General features: G+C 43.2%; 1 protein-coding gene across 1 annotated transcript; it reads left to right on the forward strand.

Annotated features, from left to right (window-relative positions):
* The first annotated feature begins 168 nt into the window (after positions 1-168).
* LOC134753342 (zinc finger protein 724-like) lies at positions 169-13,196 on the forward strand. The gene is made up of 15 exons (XM_063689214.1): positions 169-503; positions 992-1,166; positions 2,185-2,223; positions 3,217-3,309; positions 3,693-3,827; positions 4,475-4,929; positions 5,697-5,913; positions 6,675-6,805; positions 7,180-7,254; positions 7,471-7,609; positions 8,153-8,262; positions 9,109-9,247; positions 10,313-10,444; positions 10,982-11,182; positions 11,359-13,196. Exons 1-15 carry the CDS (start codon positions 430-432, stop codon positions 11,536-11,538), a joined length of 2,295 nt encoding a protein of 764 aa, XP_063545284.1. The 5' UTR covers positions 169-429; the 3' UTR covers positions 11,539-13,196.
* The last annotated feature ends 6,115 nt before the right edge of the window (positions 13,197-19,311 follow it).

Here is a 19,311-nt window from a genome sequence, read left to right on the forward strand (position 1 = left end):
TAAGAAAGAAAGAGATGCAAGAGAAGCTGTACAATGCAAGTACAATATGACAATAGTGAAGAGCTTCTTGTTTTGCAACTAATCGATAAACCGGTTTTCGCTACTTTTTTCTTGGATTGACCATAGCCTCTAGCCTCACGCTGAAGTTAAAAAAAATCTAATAGAAAATGGCGAATGCGTCAAGGCCATCTTTGACGTTTTGTGTATTTAGTTAAAAATTCTAAATAAATTCAGATTTCTACAAGAACATTAATTTAAACGTAACGATATCGTGTCACGAAAATGCCTTAGAAAGAAAATAACCACTGCAATTGATTTAAGCTGACGCAGAAATGTCTAATTGAATTATAAGTGTTCTATCTACAAGATCTCGATGAATTTGATCTTTGCGTTTTAAATAAGATATTATAAGTGAAAAACCTCATAGAAATGCGGTGCAGTGTACAAAACTGCTCCAACGATACGAAACGAACAACCAAATGCCATGGGATTACATTTCACTTGTATGTATAACAGTTTATTTGGTTTGTTTGTATACATAATGTTATTAACAGCTTTTTGAATAATGTACTTGATTTAGTTGATGAAATACCTGTAGTTGTGAGCTCCAGGATCAACAGACAAAAAGCTTGCCATCTTAAGCATTGTTTTAATGTTTTTTAATGAATTTCCTACTTCCTCTTGCTACTTGCTATTGCTATTTCTTGTTGAAATGCTGCCTTACATTTTACAAGCGTCAGGTCACGGTTTATTATTATCTAACACTACACTTAAAAACAGATCCTTTGTCCAAAGAATTGATTTTATCCTTAAAAGGTTATGATAATTTTAGAACAACATGAAACAGCTGACAAACTTGTTATAATGAGTACCTACGCTGTAGACTTAAATTGACCAGGATAACCAGGACCATTCAATTAACTGTTACCTACACTTTGTTTAGAATTTTTGTTTTGTTTTTGGTGCTATACATAGAATTATGTAACACTAGGTTTCCCAAAGAGCCAAATCTCCGGAGTGCCTGGATGGAGGCGCTAGGCATGTCAGACTGGGAGCCGAAGGAGCGAAGCACAATATGCTCGGAGCACTTCCGGAATGATGACTTTTATGAGACCAGATGTGGGTTACGAAAGATCAAGAATGGAGCTGTGCCTGTGTCTGCTCAGGTTTGTATCAAATTTCAAGTTTAAGGGAACATTTAGATAATAATCAATCAATCAATCAATAATAATTTATTTTGAACGAATAAAACAAATCAAATTAGATATTTAGTCTGCCATACAAATGACACATAATTGTATGTTTTTGTATTCTGTAGAATTAGTAGTACGTAAATATTCTTTATTGCACCAGTAATTAAGAACAAATTAAAAAAATTATATGTAATAAACAGAGGGCAGAATTGCTCATGGCAAAAATCAAACGTTAATAGAGTTGGACTGTTGAATTTTATTGACTTTTTCAGCTATTGATAAGTTCAGTCACCTTAAAAAATTCCGGAAATGTGGATTTTTTTTCCATGTGCAACAAACAAGAAATATTATCACATCTATATTATCATTCTTTACCTCTTTAAACTCACTGTATGTGTTTTACTCGTTATGTGAGTTTCAACGCAATATTTTTTAGTTGCTTTAGGTGAACCTTACAGAGCAGTATATTGTTGAGTTGTTTTCGTTGTAAGTAAAACAAGGATACTTCTTTATCATTTGTTAATTGTATTTCTTTTTGGATTAACCATTTTTTACAAACGTGAATTAGTTGCAAAAAGACTAGTGGCAGAAATGACAGTTAACTGCCATGCAATTTACTTTTAATCTAATCAAAGAGGTCAAGTGGTCAACTAGCTAATCAAAGAGGTTAATGTTAAAGTCATAAATGTAAAAGGTGACTGAACTTATCGATAGCTGAAAAAGTCGATAAAATTCAACGTTCCAACTCTTTTGATTTTTGCCTTGAGCAATTCCGCCCTCTGGTAATAAAACATAAAAAATATATGGATTTTGTAATCAGTTGATCTTTGATGAAATAACTCTTTCATCAAAATTGCCTTATTTTAATGAAGCTAGAATGGAATGCAGGTCGCAGACCAACTTATCTTAAGTTTACTCTAGTCCCATACTGTGTCTCCTTGAACATGCAGTATTTTTGTGTTATGATGATTTATTGCATTCCATATTCCAGGATTTGGCCAATGATCTGGATGCACCAGCTGCTTTAAGGGTAAGATTACTTTTTTTTTGACATTATCCAGCAATTTCCTCGCGAGTCAGCTTGTTCTGTGGGGATCCGTCTAATCTCATGTGCCCTCCCTAATTTCGACATTATTATCGCAATATAATTCATGGGATACAGACATCATGTAACATTTGCTAGGTATATTGAAATCATGCCTAGGTGTATGTACGTATTAACTTGTTACTGCACAGAATACAATAAGTCACAAAGGCGAAGTGATTCTTTAAAGGGGTTCTTTAAACTATAAAAATAGAAGTGTGAAAAGATAACTTTAACAGTTAACTGGTAACTACTACTCAGTCGTGGGTAGTATTACCGTCGTAGGTAAAAACCTACGATGGTACCCGCGGGCGTAAAGAACAAATACCAAGGGACTCCGTGCACACTAAAGAAGACAGGGCAGTTAGCAACTTTGCACTTTGCTAGGTTTCGTCAGAGGAGTAGGGCGGTTAGACCAGCGCTACCTCTTTTTCACGCATAATAGGCACAATGGTTGTCGACTTTACCAGATACAAATTTTGAATTACCTGAAAAAAAATTCTGATTTGTACAATTTTTTCCTGACCGCCTATATCAGTGACAGTGACGGGGTCCCTAGCGATAACGACGTCGCGGCGCGAAGGCGAATACAACGGTACATTATAGTAAAATAAGAAATAAGCGATTTTGACTAATTTACAATATTAGTGGTGGTAATTGTAATTGTTACAACTGTTTCAAATTTTAGGTATCTACGTCAAATGGTCTCTGAGAAAAACGCATTTAACTGATTTGCAAGGCCGAAGTGATCCCATAAGTGTTCCGTTTGTCAAAACAAAGTTTTGCACGGAACACTAAAAATTATAGATTCATTAAAATTTCTGACATGAACGCATGCCTGACAAATTGTCAGGAAAATTTCATCTGGTAACCCTGCAAGCAAAGTGTACCTTGACTTGTACAATGTGTATGCGTTAACATACAATCTTCTACTTGCAGGTGTGCAGGATATGCCTGGCAACGGACTGCAAGATGTACAACATACGGGATCATAAGCTGGAGCAGGCCTTCACAGAAGTCAGTGGGATGACGGTAAGGAAGACCTCTATAATCCATACTTTTGAGCATTTACCCAGAGTAGGTCCGAACATGGTAACTCTGGTTGTCTAAAGATAATGTTTGTCAGTGCAGTTGTTATTATTTATTTTGTCACTTAATCGTCACCCTAGAGAAAGAAACGGACAAAGGTCTCACTTTCTTGTAGGCGAAAGTGCAGTCTACTTCAATATTTGTCTATGGCGTCGGCTACGTTACGCAATATACAATAGATGGCGTTGTTTTGTTTATACGTAGAAGTTTAAGTGGAAATGATATGGAAGGGCCTATCTTTTCTTTTCGAAATCTTTGATACAGGAATTATTTGTGTTCAATGACCACACTTTAGCAATATATTCACGCAAAACATATGTTTACAGATGAGTGAGGAAGACAAATTGCCTCAACGTCTCTGCTGGGAGTGCGGCCATCGACTGCTAACAGCTGCCAGGTTTAGAAGCAAAGTTCTTAGAACACATGACCTGCTCACCGGCCTGCCTCACGCCAGTCCATATGTGAGTAAGCAGATAGATCAAATGCATAGATAGAAATTGGAACGATGTTTCAGTAAAAATGTAAGACTCATCAAACAGGATTGTATTATATTCTTCTCCTTCCTCGGTACCTACTGGCTGAGGGTCGCGACCACATGAGGTCGTTATTTTGTGCATCAAGGCTCTCCATTTTGCACGATTTTCCGCCGTCCTAATAATAGGCGCCTGTGTAGATCCCTGGCAGGCCTTCTTTACAGTGTCCACCCATCGGGTTGGTTGATGTCCACTACCCCGTCCTCCATCCACCATGCCAACCATAATGCTCTTCAAGGTTGTCCGGCTCCTGTCTGGCCACGTGTCCAAAATAGCTAAGGATCCGCTGGAGGCAAATGGCTGATAAAATTATATTTGACACTAAATCAAAGACTAATTGTAACCCTCTACCGGGATGTAAAGTATCTTATATAAGTGCCGAGTTTCATCAAAATGTAATCTGCGTGATCGATGAGTGTCGATGACTGATGACCAAACATCCTCATTTATATTATCTCCTCGCCACCCACCCACCCTCGCGGCGGACGCGTGGGCAACGGGTATACAACGTTTAGACTAGTGGGTTAATAAATAGTTGGATAATTTTCATACAGTTTTCATTATTGTCTTTTCAGATCACAATACGCGACATCCGGTCAATAAACCGCCGCCAAAACCAACTAAGAACTCACCTGACATACAAATACTATGATCCTAACGATTTCCACATACACATAATTGATGACGAAATCATCGTCAAATCAGAAATCAAAGACACTGAAGATATCGAAGAAAAAGTACCGCCTATAGCTGAAGTAGAACTAATAAAAGATGAAAAGAATAATACGGAATTATTTTATCAAGAATTCGATAATTATGATGATAATTTTAATGATGCTAATGATAATGGATGTAATAATGATGCAAGTTATGTTGAAGGTAACGAAGTGAATGAAGATAGTGACGATAAAGTGTTGAGTGAAGTGTATGTAAAGAAGAAGCGGAAAGTTAAGAAGGTTAAAGTGAAGAAGAAGGAGAAGGTAGTGAGAAAGAAAGAGGAGGAAGATAATCCAGAGACTACTATGGATAAGTAAGCATTTACTGTTTTAAAAATATGCTGAGTTCTAGTGCAGAGTTAACTTAGACAAACTCTAGAGCACCTATATGATAAGTATGTAATGTCTTCCCAATATCTTATTTTATGTAAATAATTAGAAGTTTTGGTAAATGAGTAACACAAAAAAGTATAGTGACCCAACAATTTTTATTGCCAACTGCACGGGAACAACCATGGAATAAGTTTTTATCTAGTTTCTAATAATATAAAACGTATAAAGACAATAGTCTGATAAACCAATAATTTTGTCAGTAATGAGAATGACTAATGAGGGCGAGTTTGAGAAATTTAGTTACCTTCAGAAATGACGAAAAAGAGGGGTGTTGTAAGTTGAAAGTGTGTTCTATATATCGGTGTTTGTCTCTAGCATCGTAACTCCCGAACCCATGAAGTTTTTTAAATAAAAATTATTGTTTGTCAAGATGGTTCTTACCTGTTTAATTCTTTCGAGGGTTTATCATAATAAGGTTATTTTACTGACAAATTGTTGCCAGACTAATGTTTTTTTATGGAGGCAAACGAGCAAACGTATCGCCTGATGGTAAGCGATTACTGATACCGAATAGCTATTTGTGGTATTTTCTATAAAAAGGGACCTTATTGTCGATGGCGCTTACGCCATTATAAACGATGCTCCGGAATAAATACAATGCCACGCGACGCTGTGCGGCGTAAGCGCCATCGACAGTAAGGTCCCTTTTCATAGAAAATGCCCCATTTTGATACTAAACTCTCCACAGATACAAAAACTCTGACGTAAAACGCCGCAAGACCACCGACGGCCTCGACGAATCCCTCTTCACCATCACGACACTCGGCTATGACGAGCAAATTGCAGAGATACAAAAACGGCAGGAGAGCACCAACTACAAGAGCGCGCCGTACAAGTGTGGCGTGTGTTATAGAGGGTTCCTTGTACGGGATAGATATGATGCGCACGTCGTAAGGCATAGTGAGGTAAGTCACATTTTTAAGTAAGGCACATTGAGGTGCCTCATATTTGAGCGAGGTGCCTCACATTTGAGCGAGGTGCCTCACATTTGAGTTAAGTGTCTCATATTTAAGTGAGGTGCCTCACATTTGAGTGAGGTGCCTCATATTTGAGTGAGGTGCCTCACATTTGAGTGAGGTGCCTCAGATTTGAATGAGTTGAGGCACATTGAAGTAAGTCACAGACGACCTCAACGAATTTCTTCACCATCACAAGACTGAGCAAATAGCAGAGATACAGAAATGACGAGAGAGCACTAACTATATGTTTGAATGAGGCACTTGTGATTAAGGAACAGTGAGATATATCATGTTTGAGTAAGGCACAGGGACATCTCGTGCCCCATTATGGTGAAGTGAGGCACTGTGAGGTATGACATGTTTGAGTGAGGTGTGTTACATTTGAGTGAGGCTCAGTACTCTCAAAATACAACACATATCACACAACACAGCAACACAAGTCAATCTAAATTAATAAAAAAATCTGGAAGTTAGATAATGTATAAATATAGCTTTACATTACAAAATGAGCAAATAATAAAACGAATATTTTTTTCGATAACTGTTAATTTACAGTTCCAATATTTAGCAGAACTTTCCAGCACAGAAGGGTCCTTATGCTCAAGTGCAATAAGAACCATTCCATCTGAAATTCTGATAGAATGGTCCTTATTCCTTTCTCTGATGGAAAGCCACATTAGCTTACAATCTAATTGTTGTCATTTCAGCAATCCGGAGCGTACGAGTGTTTCATATGCAAGAGTCGGTTGAAGAGCGCGCGGGCGCTGCGAAAACACCTCACAGCTCAACACACGGAGAAGTTCAGCTGTAAGGGCTGTCCGTTCGTCACCAGGAACAGGTAATACATAAACATACATTTTCACTTCTCATGCTCGTAAAGTTCGACTTTAAGTCTTGCGTAGACGACATAAAGTTGATTACTATGTTCTAGTAGGATACCCTGAGGAAAATCCTGAAACGTTAAACGTCCCCCAAGTCACTGCCAATGGGCAGTGTGCCCAGAAGACTGGCCGCATTGCCACGTTGAATGGCAATGCTTTATCCTTTGAGCAAAATACTGGCCAGCCCTCTGGTTACCTGACTTGACTTGACTTTCAATAATACTTTATGGTTTACTAAAAAGGCTAGGGCTGCACTCTGGTGGCTGAACATTGCAGTAATATCCCCTATTACACAGAGCCTAGCGTCATATTTTACTCGTTTTGTTTCTAGGGGCGTCGCCCGAGAGCATGAAAAGTGGCACGCGGGCACCAAGTACCAGTGCCCGCACTGTCCAAGCGAATTCGAGTGAGTATTTTTCTTTAAAATCGGTCTCGTAGTATTTAGTTAACTTAGCGGTTTCACTCACGTATTTTTAAGCTAAGCTAAGTTAGTATGTCTCACGATAGTTTAAAGTAGTATTTAGTTTCAGATTTTCTCCCTTACGACCTATTTGAATAAAACACCTTGTATTTTTCTTCTCGAGCGCGGTACGATTAAATTCATAATTTGTATTTATTCCAGTAAACTGACTACATACATGGGCCACATAAGAATAAAGCACGTGTCGGACTTCGTGTGCGAGCTGTGCGGGTACACCTTCGTCAGCAAAAAGGGCATCGATGTTCACAAGAAGAAGAAACACCGGCTGCAGGACAAGACGGTCGGTTTGTTTACATAATGAGAGCACACTAGCGTCTTTTGAGCGTCGCCGTCTAGTCAGCGTCGTAAAAAATGGCGTCGCTGCTCAGTTGCGCCAACGTTACGACGAGCAGCAGCCATAGAGTTGACTAGACGCCAACGCTCGAGAGACGCTAGTGTGGGGTGACGCTAGACTGTCAAAAGGTCACCTTCAGTGCACAGCGCTATTTCTTCAACTGTCAAACTCGATTTTTTCACATGTTATACATTAAATCTTTTATAATACCATGTTAAATGCTTGGCGTCCTTGTAAAATTAATTCAGTGCCATGAAATACGAATACAATTTTTATAGACTCAACTTTCTTTATGAAACAAAATGTTATGTAACATCCTGGTCACGGCACCACATTGTAAAAAAGTAATCATCTACTCAAAGGTTAGCTGAATGAGATCCCTTATAGAGATAAGTTCGCCTTTGTAAGTTTGTACCTCAAAATGTGTAACTTGTATTTTAACCTGTATAGTATACAATAAAGTGCTACGAAAATCTATTTACATTGCAGGTGGATTTAGAAGGCCCATACTGTGAGACGTGCGAAGTACGTTTCGTGTCAGAAGACGCCCACGCAAGACATCTCAAGTTATCGTCGCGGCATAGCAGCGATAGCGACCCGTAAGTTTCCACACATAAGGTCCATCCACCTTCTCTCTTTCTGACGTCGTATGGAAACTAGAGGAACACCGTATATAACTATTAAATTAAAAAAAAAAAAAACCCCTACTCTAATAACAAGAATTTAAACCATTGTATGCGTAACCAGATATGTATATGTAACCAGAATAAGAGTTCAGTACAATGACGCGTTACGAGCTCTTATGCGGCTGCCGCGGTGCTGCAGCGCGTCGGGCATGTTCGCGGACGGAATTAGATCCCGCGTTGCCTCGTTCTGGAGGAGACTGCACTGTTCCGACAACAAAATACTTGTGGCTGTTTCTGACGATATAAGGAGTCCGGTGTTTAAGCGCTGGGTTTCTGTTTACATGGATCAGAACAGAAAATGACTGAACTAGATTTAGATTTATTTTTAACATGACTGGCACCCCTTTACAGTGTCAAATTGTCAATTAGTTTTTAAGTAGTATTTAATTTTGTACGCAATATTTGTAAATGTCTGAAATAAAAGCTTTTTATTTATTTATTTTTATTTATTTATGCCAAAAATGTCTTATATCATTTTGGAAAAGACAAGCTCTTTTCCAAAATGATATAAGACATTTTTGGCATAAATAAATAAAAATGCCCTTCAAACTGCTGGATCGATTTATCAAACATAGCTAAAAATCACCGCAAGCGAAACTCGCTTTCACTTAAAATCGGTCCATCCCTTTGAGAGCTACGATGCCACAGACAGACATTGGCGTCAAACGTATAACACCCCTCTTTTTTGCGTTTGGGGGTTAAATCTTTCACCGGCCTTCGATGCGAACGGTACATTAATCCACACTTGTAATCTTACAGCAATCGCATCCGGAACGACTCACAAAGCATCAACGCGGAGAAGAACGGTCGAATGGTGCGGAGAGTTGAAAGGAGACCCGTCATACACGCGCGCGACGGAGAGAGACAGGACACCGCCGGACCCGTCACTTGCGAACAGGTACTGTGCCCTTGTGTGACACGTGTATTGTGGCATGAGAGGCTAGGACACACTTGTTATAAGAAACTTTAAGCAACTCACGAAACATCAACACGGAGAAGAACGGTTGAGTGGTGTGGAGAGTTGAAAGGAGACCCGTCATACACGCGCGCGACGGAGAGAGACAGGACACCGCCGGACCCGTCACTTGCGAACAGGTACTGTGCCCTTGTGTGACACGTGTATTGTGGCATGAGAGGCTAGGACACACTTGTTATAAGAAACTTTAAGCGACTCATGAAACATCAACACGGAGAAGAACGGTTGAGTGGTGCGGAGAGTTGAAAGGAGACCCGTCATACACGCGCGCGACGGAGAGAGACAGGACACCGCCGGACCCGTCACTTGCGAACAGGTACTGTGCCCTTGTGTGACACGTGTATTGTGGCATGAGAGGCTAGGACACACTTGTTATAAGAAACTTTAAGCGACTCATGAAACATCAACACGGAGAAGAACGGTTGAGTGGTGCGGAGAGTTGAAAGGAGACCCGTCATACACGCGCGCGACGGAGAGAGACAGGACACCGCCGGACCCGTCACTTGCGAACAGGTACTGTGCCCTTGTGTGACACGTGTATTGTGGCATGAGAGGCTAGGACACACTTGTTATAAGAAACTTTAAGCGACTCATGAAACATCAACACGGAGAAGAACGGTTGAGTGGTGCGGAGAGTTGAAAGGAGACCCGTCATACACGCGCGCGACGGAGAGAGACAGGACACCGCCGGACCCGTCACTTGCGAACAGGTACTGTGCCCTTGTGTGACACGTGTATTGTGGCATGAGAGGCTAGGACACACTTGTTATAAGAAACTTTAAGCGACTCACGAAACATCAACACGGAGAAGAACGGTTGAGTGGTGTGGAGAGTTGAAAGGAGACCCGGAGAGAGATACGATTTCCGTATTTTCTAATATGACATGCCCTGTGTCTGTACTTCACTCCAATCAGTAAGTCTTTGGTATATATTTAACTTATCTATGGGCGACGTTTACCTAAAATAACTCCCATCTTTTTTTTCCAGTGTGGCATCCAACTACGTGACTTGCGATTGTACGCCCAACACTTCCGGCGCGCGCATCCAGACAAAAATCGAACCAAGTACCCCGCGATGAAAACACCGTGTATGTGCGAGCAGTGTGGACGCATTTTCCAGGTTATAGTTCTTTCCCGCCATAACCTGGTTTCAGGGTTTTTTACTTTTCATGCATTTTGTATTAAGTCCCACGAACGAGATCTATGGGACTTAATATTATTTTGGGACTTAATTATTAGTTTGTAACTTTGCCTGTAATTAAATGTACTTTCTCTATTGCCTGTAATTAAACTATATGGGCTTTTTTTGACCTGAAATAAATGAATTTAATTAATTGAATAAAAGCTAAACAAAAAATCCATGAAACTCAGTTGTTCGGCCTATGTAGTTTCATAGATACAAAAAGCTGTAAGTCATTGGATAAATTTGTTTCACATGTTTGTTTAGTTATTAGGTAAATTCTTGTAAGGCCTGAAACTTTTGGTCCTGGATAGAAATGGGATAGATAAGTATATTGCCAAAGTACTAATACTAAAAGTTTTATTGCAAATATTTTTTTAATGCAATAGGCATCGTAAATTTCCTAATGCCACTTCGCATGGCAGCTTTTTTTCCGTTACTGTCCAATTTATAAAATTCTACCCTGTATGTTTTCAGAGTATGGCCCTCCTAAAAGATCACATGTGGGTGCACACCGGCGAGAAGCGTTTCAAGTGCGACCGGTGTGACAAGAGCTTCACCCAGAAGACGAACCTGGTGTTCCACATGAGGGTCCACAGTGCCACCCGACCCAGCTACGAGTGTCCCCTGTGTGGAAAGCACTTTGCCTTCTTCAATAACCGGCGGAGGCATATGTTTGTGAGTATTTGATGTTACAGAAACAGCCAGAATTCACCATATATACGACACTTAAACATCCTGTATATTTCACCAAAACACTCTGTATATGTCACCAAAACACCTACGCAGGGGAATATGTCACCAAAATGAAGCTCACAGTCACTAGTAAATATTATAAATATTTTTGTACCCAGATCCACACCGGTCTAAAACCATTCAAGTGCGAAACATGCGGCAAATGCTTCACCACCGCCGGCGAGCAGCGCGCGCACGTCGAACACGTGCACATGAAAAAACCGTGGCCCAAACGGCAGAGGCACAGGGAGGCTGAGCCCGCGCCGTGGCAGAAATGTCTTGACCCTATGGAAGACTAGATTTCACTTAGATCTAGGTAAAACAAGCCTTAATTGGTAGAAAGTGGCTTTGAACTTAAATATCCTGGTCAGAGCACCAAATTGTAAAATTACCTTTTTTTAAATACAATATACAATGATACTCTTCCTGGTAGTCGGGCTAAGTGAGTTTGAATTCACGCTCTGAGTAATTCAAAATCCATCTTTACTAGTGTCATTTGCACTTTATTCGAAAAAGAAATGACAATAATGACATATAACCGTGAAACATGCAGGAGACACTGAGCCCGCAACTCGGCAAAAGTGTTTTGAAAACTGAAATGTTAGCTTTACAAAACGGCTAGGATTTATCTTTTACCGAAAATCGTGATGAAACCGATAGAGACACTAGATGCTTTTATTAAATCCTTAAACTATACCACGATGGTGACAATTAATAGCATACGACCTACGCTATCCCTATTATGCTAAGCTGTTATCATAATCTATGGATGCTTGAAGATTCAAGGATATGTAGGTATATGAGGATTAATTGTGTTGACATCTTAGGGAAGAATGCAGGTCGTTTTTTGTGCATTTTCGAAAGCTTTATTATTTGCTATTTTATCACAATTCTATTTAATTATATGAGTGCTGAGTGTGAAATTAAATATACATGTATAATGGTGTATTGTAAATATTAATATCATACCTATAGTTTTATTTATGAATTATTTAAATTACTCATAATTGCAAATCTCAAACGGAATCATCACAATTTATTTAGATTGTATACTAATGAAAGTATTTAATATTTTACTTTAATATTTTTTAAGACTATGTAGCGTCAATGGGGTTGGCAACTGTCAAAGGTTTGCATAGATGGCGCCATCATAGCTTGCCCCTTTCTCTAGTTGTGTTCTATGAGATTTGGCTTAAAGGGCTGGCATCCAGGGCATAAAATTCTATTGAAAAAAAAAAAGAATTTGACACAATTCTAGGTATTGACAGGGCAAGCTATACTGGCGACATTTGCTAAATACTTCGCCCGGCAACATTGTCAGATAATATTTGGTTAGACAGTTGATGGTTCTATAGACTTTTATCAACTAGCTCATCTAACAAAGATGAAGCTTTATTAAAAAGATGATAAATAACAAATAACATTTACATTAATTGTATAAAACAAAATTATGACTACTTATAAAATAAAAACGATTAAAACTAAACCTACCTAAAAAAAACCTATAACCCTATATCACGCAGGCAGCTTTTCCCGCGCTGTATCGGGATAGCAAGCCTTTGCGCGAGAAAGCTGCCCGCGCGAAGGTCCCCCGTTGCCTCCCTCATCCGCTTTCCAAGCTCCTTGTGGACCCCTCCCCTGCCCCATGGACTGAAGAAATTGTAAAGAAGAAAGAATCATGCAACAATATTTATTATTATTATATTATTATGTCCTATATATATACTGGAATTTTCACTATCAGAGTTACGGGACACTCATACGGAAAAATCTGCTTTCAAATTCGTAGCAAGAATCTTTCTTCATCAATAAATAACTTTGTTATTTTGTGAACAAATTAATAAATATCATTAGGATTTGTCGCCTATTAGTCGTAAGATTGAAACGTGTAGCAGCTAGATGTATGAAATTGTGTAGTATTTTATATATTAACTGAATACAATACATAAATTAGTTATGATCTTATGATGTCTTTGTATTTACCTCGTCCACTTCCTATCCCATTATTTATGAGTGTCGCAATGCCCCTTATGCATTCTAAACCATTCATCAATGACCCTTCTTCTTCTTCTTCTTCTTCTTTTCTAGGGGCTATGTAAGGCTCCAGAGCCTATGTATCACTGCGACCATCTCTGATCTATTGTGATCGCCACCTACTACAACTCTCGATCCAAACCTGCAACTTCAAACAGCTGCAGGATTTTTTTGGTTTCGAGAGACTTTAACTCCTCCGGGCGCAATATATGTCCACCCAGGATCAAGTCACGAGTGCGCATTAGGCAGGGGCACTCTGTGAGGATGTGTAGGGGCGTCTCCTCTGCCTCCATACAGAGTCTGCACCGCCCCATGTCACGTTTCCCCATAGTGTGCATGTGCTTATTTAGGCCGCAGTGCCCGGTAAGCACCCTGACCAAGTTGCGCAGTTGGTTCCTAGGCAGCGCCAAGGCGCTCGAAGACGCCTTTTTGCTGAAGGCCTTGATAAGCGCTTTGGAATGGTTCAACCCTGGTTTCTCCCTCCAGAGTTGAATGGTTTTGTATTGACAGTAGGTCTTTAGGGTGAGCCGCGTTAGGCTTCTGGGAATCCCACAAAACGGCTCAGGACTGTAGTTCTTCCCCTTAGCCCCTGCTCGCGCGAGTTCGTCGGCCTTTTCGTTTCCAACGATACCCGCATGCCCCGGGACCCAACGTAGAACAACCTTGTTCCTGGCTCCAAGGTTGTTCAATAATTGCCTGCAGTTCTCAACCAGCCTCGATGTGGTGACATCAGAGGTTAGGGCTAAGAGTGCCGCCTGGCTATCCGAATGGATATAGATAGTATGGTTGCCGTAGTTGCTTTGCAGATTCATTGACGCACATTCAATAATGGCGTATACCTCTGCCTGGAATATAGAGCAAAAACGCCCTAGGTTTAAGCTGATGCTTTTCCTGGGCGCTTCACCATATACTCCGCAGCCTACTTCAGATCCGGATTTGGAGCCATCAGTGTACCACCTCAGGCTTCCTTCTTTCCACTTAATTTGACTGTTTGACCAGTCCTCCCTTTTGGGGAGTTCCACTGAGTAGAGTTTGAGTGGACAAAATTTGGGTGCCATAGTGTCGGACGGCATCCCAAGAACAGGAATATCGTACACTGATTCCCTAAACAGTCTCAGAGTTTGCGATAACCAATTACCTCTCCTCGCGCCCGCTATTCTAAGCATACTAGATCTCGCCTCCAATTCCAGATGCAGGTGAAGGGGCGGTAGATTTAGTATGGCCTCTAGGGCTGCCGTCGGGGAGGATGACATGGCTCCAGTGACGATGACACAGGCAGTTCTTTGCAGGCTGCCAAGCCTCGTCACTGTTGCCTTCTGCGTCGTTTTCCTGTACCATGCTACGGAGGCGTAAGACACTATCGGCCTCACTATAGCCACAAGGCAATCTTGGGTTTTAGACCCCATCGGTTGCCTGCTAAACGACAGCATATTGCCAAGGCTGATCTAGCCTTTTGTATAGTTCCGTCCACATGCTTGTTCCAGGTCAGTTTCTGGTCCAGTGTTACCCCCAGATATTTGACCTCTGTTGAGAACGGAATAGTTTTACCATTCATGACAAGCGGCTTAAGTTTGTCTAGTTTCCGCTTGTTCGTGAATGGAACTATAATTGTCTTGTCCGCATTGATAGACAATTCATTATCTCTGCACCATGTATTCATGGTGTTGAGAGCCCTCTGCATAAGGTCTGATAAAGTACTTTGACAGTTGCCCCTCACCGTCACAACAAGGTCATCTGCGTACCCCTGAGTGTCGATTCGGAGCTCCGCCATCTTATGCAGAAGTCCATCCACCGCGAGAGTCCAGAGCAAGGGAGATAATACACCCCCCTGCGGGCAGCCTCTCACAGTGGCCACTTCCAGTGTAGTGTTAAGCAAGTCTAGCCTAACCATTCTGCTTGAGAGCATGCTTTGCACCCAGCGGATAGTGGTGTCGTCCACCTCCTTGGCCCTGAGCCCTTCCACCAGTGTCCGAGTGGGTGTATTATCAAAAGCGCCCTCAATATCTAGGAAGGCCGACAGGGCTATGTCCTTGTCTTCCAAAGCCCTTTCCACTCTGTCAACCAGCTCCAGCAGGGCAGTCTCTGTAGATCTGCCCCTACGGTAAGCGTGTTGGGTGTCGTGTATGGGTTTGTTTAGAAGACAGCTCTCCCTGATATACTTATCAATTACCTTTTCCAAGGTTTTAAGGAGGAACGAGGAGAGGCTGATGGGTCTGAAGGACTTGGCTAAAGCGTAATCCTTCCTCCCAGCCTTCGGTATAAATAATACCTTAACCATGTTCCACTGCTCCGGTAGGTGTCCCCAGGCATAACTAGCTCTGAAGATCCTGACCAAATGCGGGATTAGGACTTCAGCTCCTCGCTGCATTAGCACAGGGCTTACTCCGTCCAGGCCGCACGTCTTGTAAGGTTTAAAGGAGTTTATAGCCCACCTCACTATCCCAGGTCTTATGACGAGGGCAGCCTGCCTCCAGTCCTCTGGGCGAGGCCTATGCAGGCCTCTGACCAGCTGGGGCTCGTGTGACTGTCCTGCCCCCGGAAAGTGAGTTTCAGCCAAGAGCTCCAAAGTCTCCATCTCACTAGCAGTGAAGGAGCCATCATGCCTCCTGAGAAGGCCTACTTGATTACTTCTAGCTTTGGAGAGTATCCTGTGAAGTCTCGCTCCTTGAGGCGTATTTTCAATTTCCTCGCAGAACCTCCTCCATGACGCTCTCTTAGCTTTCCTAATCTCTTTACTGTATTCATTTAGGGCTTTCCGATAGACCTCCCACTCCTGTGTCCTCTTAGCCCTATTGAATAACTTGCGTGTTTTGTCCCTGAGCCTCCTGAGGTTGGAGTTCCACCATGGGACCACACGTTTGGTTGATTTGAACTTGGGAGCACAGTTTTCTTCAAAGGCACTTACAATGCCATTTGAGACCACCTCCACCGCAAGTTCTAAACTCTCCCGCGTTTTGATTACCTTCGCTGCGGATTCCAGATTGCTTTCTAGGCTGCTCCTGTAGCCTTCCCAGTCCGTCCTCCGGGGATCCCTGAAGGTGACCGTTTGAACGCTGAGAGAAAAAGCTATATTAAAACAGATGTGCTTATGATCTGACAACGATTCCGCATCACTTACCCTCCAGTTCTGAATGTGCCTGGCTAGATTTGAAGATGCAAAAGTCAAGTCTAAAACCTCCTTCCTGACCCTAGTGACAAAGGTGGGTGTACATCCCATGTTTAGAATTTGGAAGTTATTGCATAGAAGAAAGTCATGTAGTAACTCACCCCTATCATTGATGTCGGTGCTTCCCCAGTTGGTGTGATGGGCGTTAGCGTCACATCCCACCAGCATTTCTGCGTTGTGTCTGCGGGCGTACTCGGCCACGGCTGTGAGATCCGCAGAGGGGTCGTTCCTGTCTCCAGGGAGGTATGCCGAGCAGAGTATAATTCTCTGCCCGCTCCATCCCTTGAGATTTACATACGCTGCTACCAGGTCGTCTGTGCATAACTCTGGAACAGGTAGAAAGTCAATGTTCTTGCCAAAAACAATGCAGGCCCTAGGCTTAATTCCATTAGTATTGCATAAAACTTTACCAACCGAATTCAGTCCTAGTATGGTTGAGTTTCGCACCCAAGGTTCTTGAAGTAGTGCGAGGTCGACGTGTCCTGCAAGCCGGCTTTCAACAATGGCCGTGGCGGCTGCCGCATGATGGATGTTCGCTTGCAGGACCCTCGCGGGTGCCGTAGGTCCAAGGCCTTTTATTTGGCCCTTTTGGTGACCCGTTGTGGCCCACCCCTGCCTCTCGCAATAGGAGTCCCTTGAGGCCCTCCTGTCGCCGAGGTTATGGGTCTGGCCCTACCGGGTACCATGCCCCTCGTCATGCCCCTTGTGCCTCTGGCTGCCGGTTGCCCGCCCCCACGGCCACGAGAGCCCTGGGGTATGGTTCGGCCGCCAGGTACCTTGGTACTTGGCCCTGGAGTAGATTCGGCGAGGGACTGAGGTTGCTGTTCCGTCTGCTGTGCTGGGGGAGCGTTTGGCCCCCCTTTTAGCCGGAACAGTACTTTCTTAAAGCCAATGGCTACCTCTTCACGATTGGCCTTAAGAGTTTCGGAGGAAGGCTCATCCAGAGCGAAGGTGACCACCTTGCCCCCCTGCTCAGCCTTTTCCCCGAGAACTTTCCAGAGTTCTGTGTTCAGGCCAAAGTTCTGGACCCTGATCAGCGCCAAGGCTTCCTCCACTGAGGCCGCCTCAGACTCCGGAATAAAGGTGATAGCCGTAGCTGGTTTGGGTAATTCACCCTCCGGGATGACGGAGAGTTTGGCCTCCGGCCACGGCTTTAAGTTCGGGACCTCATTCACAAGCCAGTCTCTGCTAACCTGGTTAACACAGGTCACAAGTATCCAGCCTGTCTTGTGAATGAAGCCCAGAAACTGTGGTGCACCGCCCTTCGCATTTGCCCATTGCTGGACCATGGCGAGATTTAGATGACGGTGGACCAACTTCATCTGGTCCTCACTCATAGGGTCCGAATTACGGATCCCTACTCGTGAGGACCCCGCTACCTCCCGGAAGCTCGGATGCCGAGACTCCCCTGAGGTTTCAACGCGGAGTTTCGGGGCCTTTTTCACTGATCCCTGCGGAGATTCGTCCTCAGATCGGACCCTTTTTACAGGGCCTTTTTCCGTGGCCGGCTTCTCCACAGTGATCTCCGCCCAGGGCTTACGGGCCATAGACAGGGCTTGCTCTTTGGCTACCCCGTCACCCAACAGCCTGCGGAATCTCTTGCGAGCAGCACCCGACAAGCGTTTCGAAACATGCAGCTCTTTGGCAGAGAAGTTGTCGTTGGGCGCACCAGAGACGATGTCGTCTCTGTCGACCTCAGCTTTCCCCTCCCCTCCCTGGGAGCAAACTTCGGGCGTGCTGGAGGCTTCTACAGCCTCCATCGCTCCGATATTACCTTCGGCCTGGATCCCGTCCAGAGCCGAGGACATGGCGTCAAAGCTATTTAGATTTTTATTTATATTTGTATCTTCCATAAAACGTCCCACGAGTAGCAAGGGAAATGGTGGTCACAGTACGGCAGAGCCCCGCTTGCCGCCTGAAGGACTGAGTACTGCTACGATTCGCCCCGGTTTCGTAGAGACGCCGTTTGAGACTGGTCTCGCCACCAGCCACGCATCCATCGGCACGGTACGTATGACACCTTGGATTGGCGGAAAAAGGGGTAAGATAAGGGAGCAAGAAAGGGGGGAGATAGAGAAGGGAGGGAATTAGAAAATACCCCAGTAGCATTCCGGCCAGCACCCTGCTGGGCCTCCGTTTACTTACAGAGACCCAACAGAACGCCGTGCCAGAATGCCACTGGGGTAGAGGGGATAAAGATAGGAGTGAAGACAGGAAATGACTGTTTGGAACACGGGATGTTAACCTCTCGAAAGCCGGAACGCGGACCCACACTAGCTGACACCGAACTCCAATTATTAATTAAATTGGAATTCAATGCCTACCGCGCGGATCCCCGCTCCGGCGTTCGAGAGGTTAAAGACGGGAATTCTAGGGAAGGGAAAAGGAAAACCTGGCGGGTGGGGATGCCACATCACTCGGCGTGGCCCACACCAGGCGAGGCCCTCACACTCTGCTACTAGTGGTCCGGGGTATGTTGGTAAACATAGCGACGCCCGTACTAACCACTAGCATTGCCCAGGGGGGACGACAGGGACGTGTGTGATGGACTTGGGGTGTTGGCCAATAGCTCAGCGTCGCATACCTGAGCGTACCTACTACCCCCTCCCCCCCATCAATGACCCTGCCTGACTTTGGAGCTGTCTCTGATCATTATGCGCTGACCTGATAAAATTGGGCGACGAAGCTCTCAAGCAGATATCTCCTGGAGTGTGAGACGCGTATAATGAAAGACGATTATACAATTTTCGCGGTGATGTGCTTAAGTTATCACCATAATAGAATACGTATAAACTACGTTGATTATTCACAATTGTTATCGACTTTAAACAGTAAATATGCAACTTTCCAACTATACATGCAAATTTTTAAA

The sequence above is a fragment of the Cydia strobilella genome, chromosome 26, assembly GCF_947568885.1.
Source record: "Cydia strobilella chromosome 26, ilCydStro3.1, whole genome shotgun sequence".
In the NCBI taxonomy this organism is placed as follows: Eukaryota; Metazoa; Arthropoda; class Insecta; order Lepidoptera; family Tortricidae; genus Cydia; species Cydia strobilella.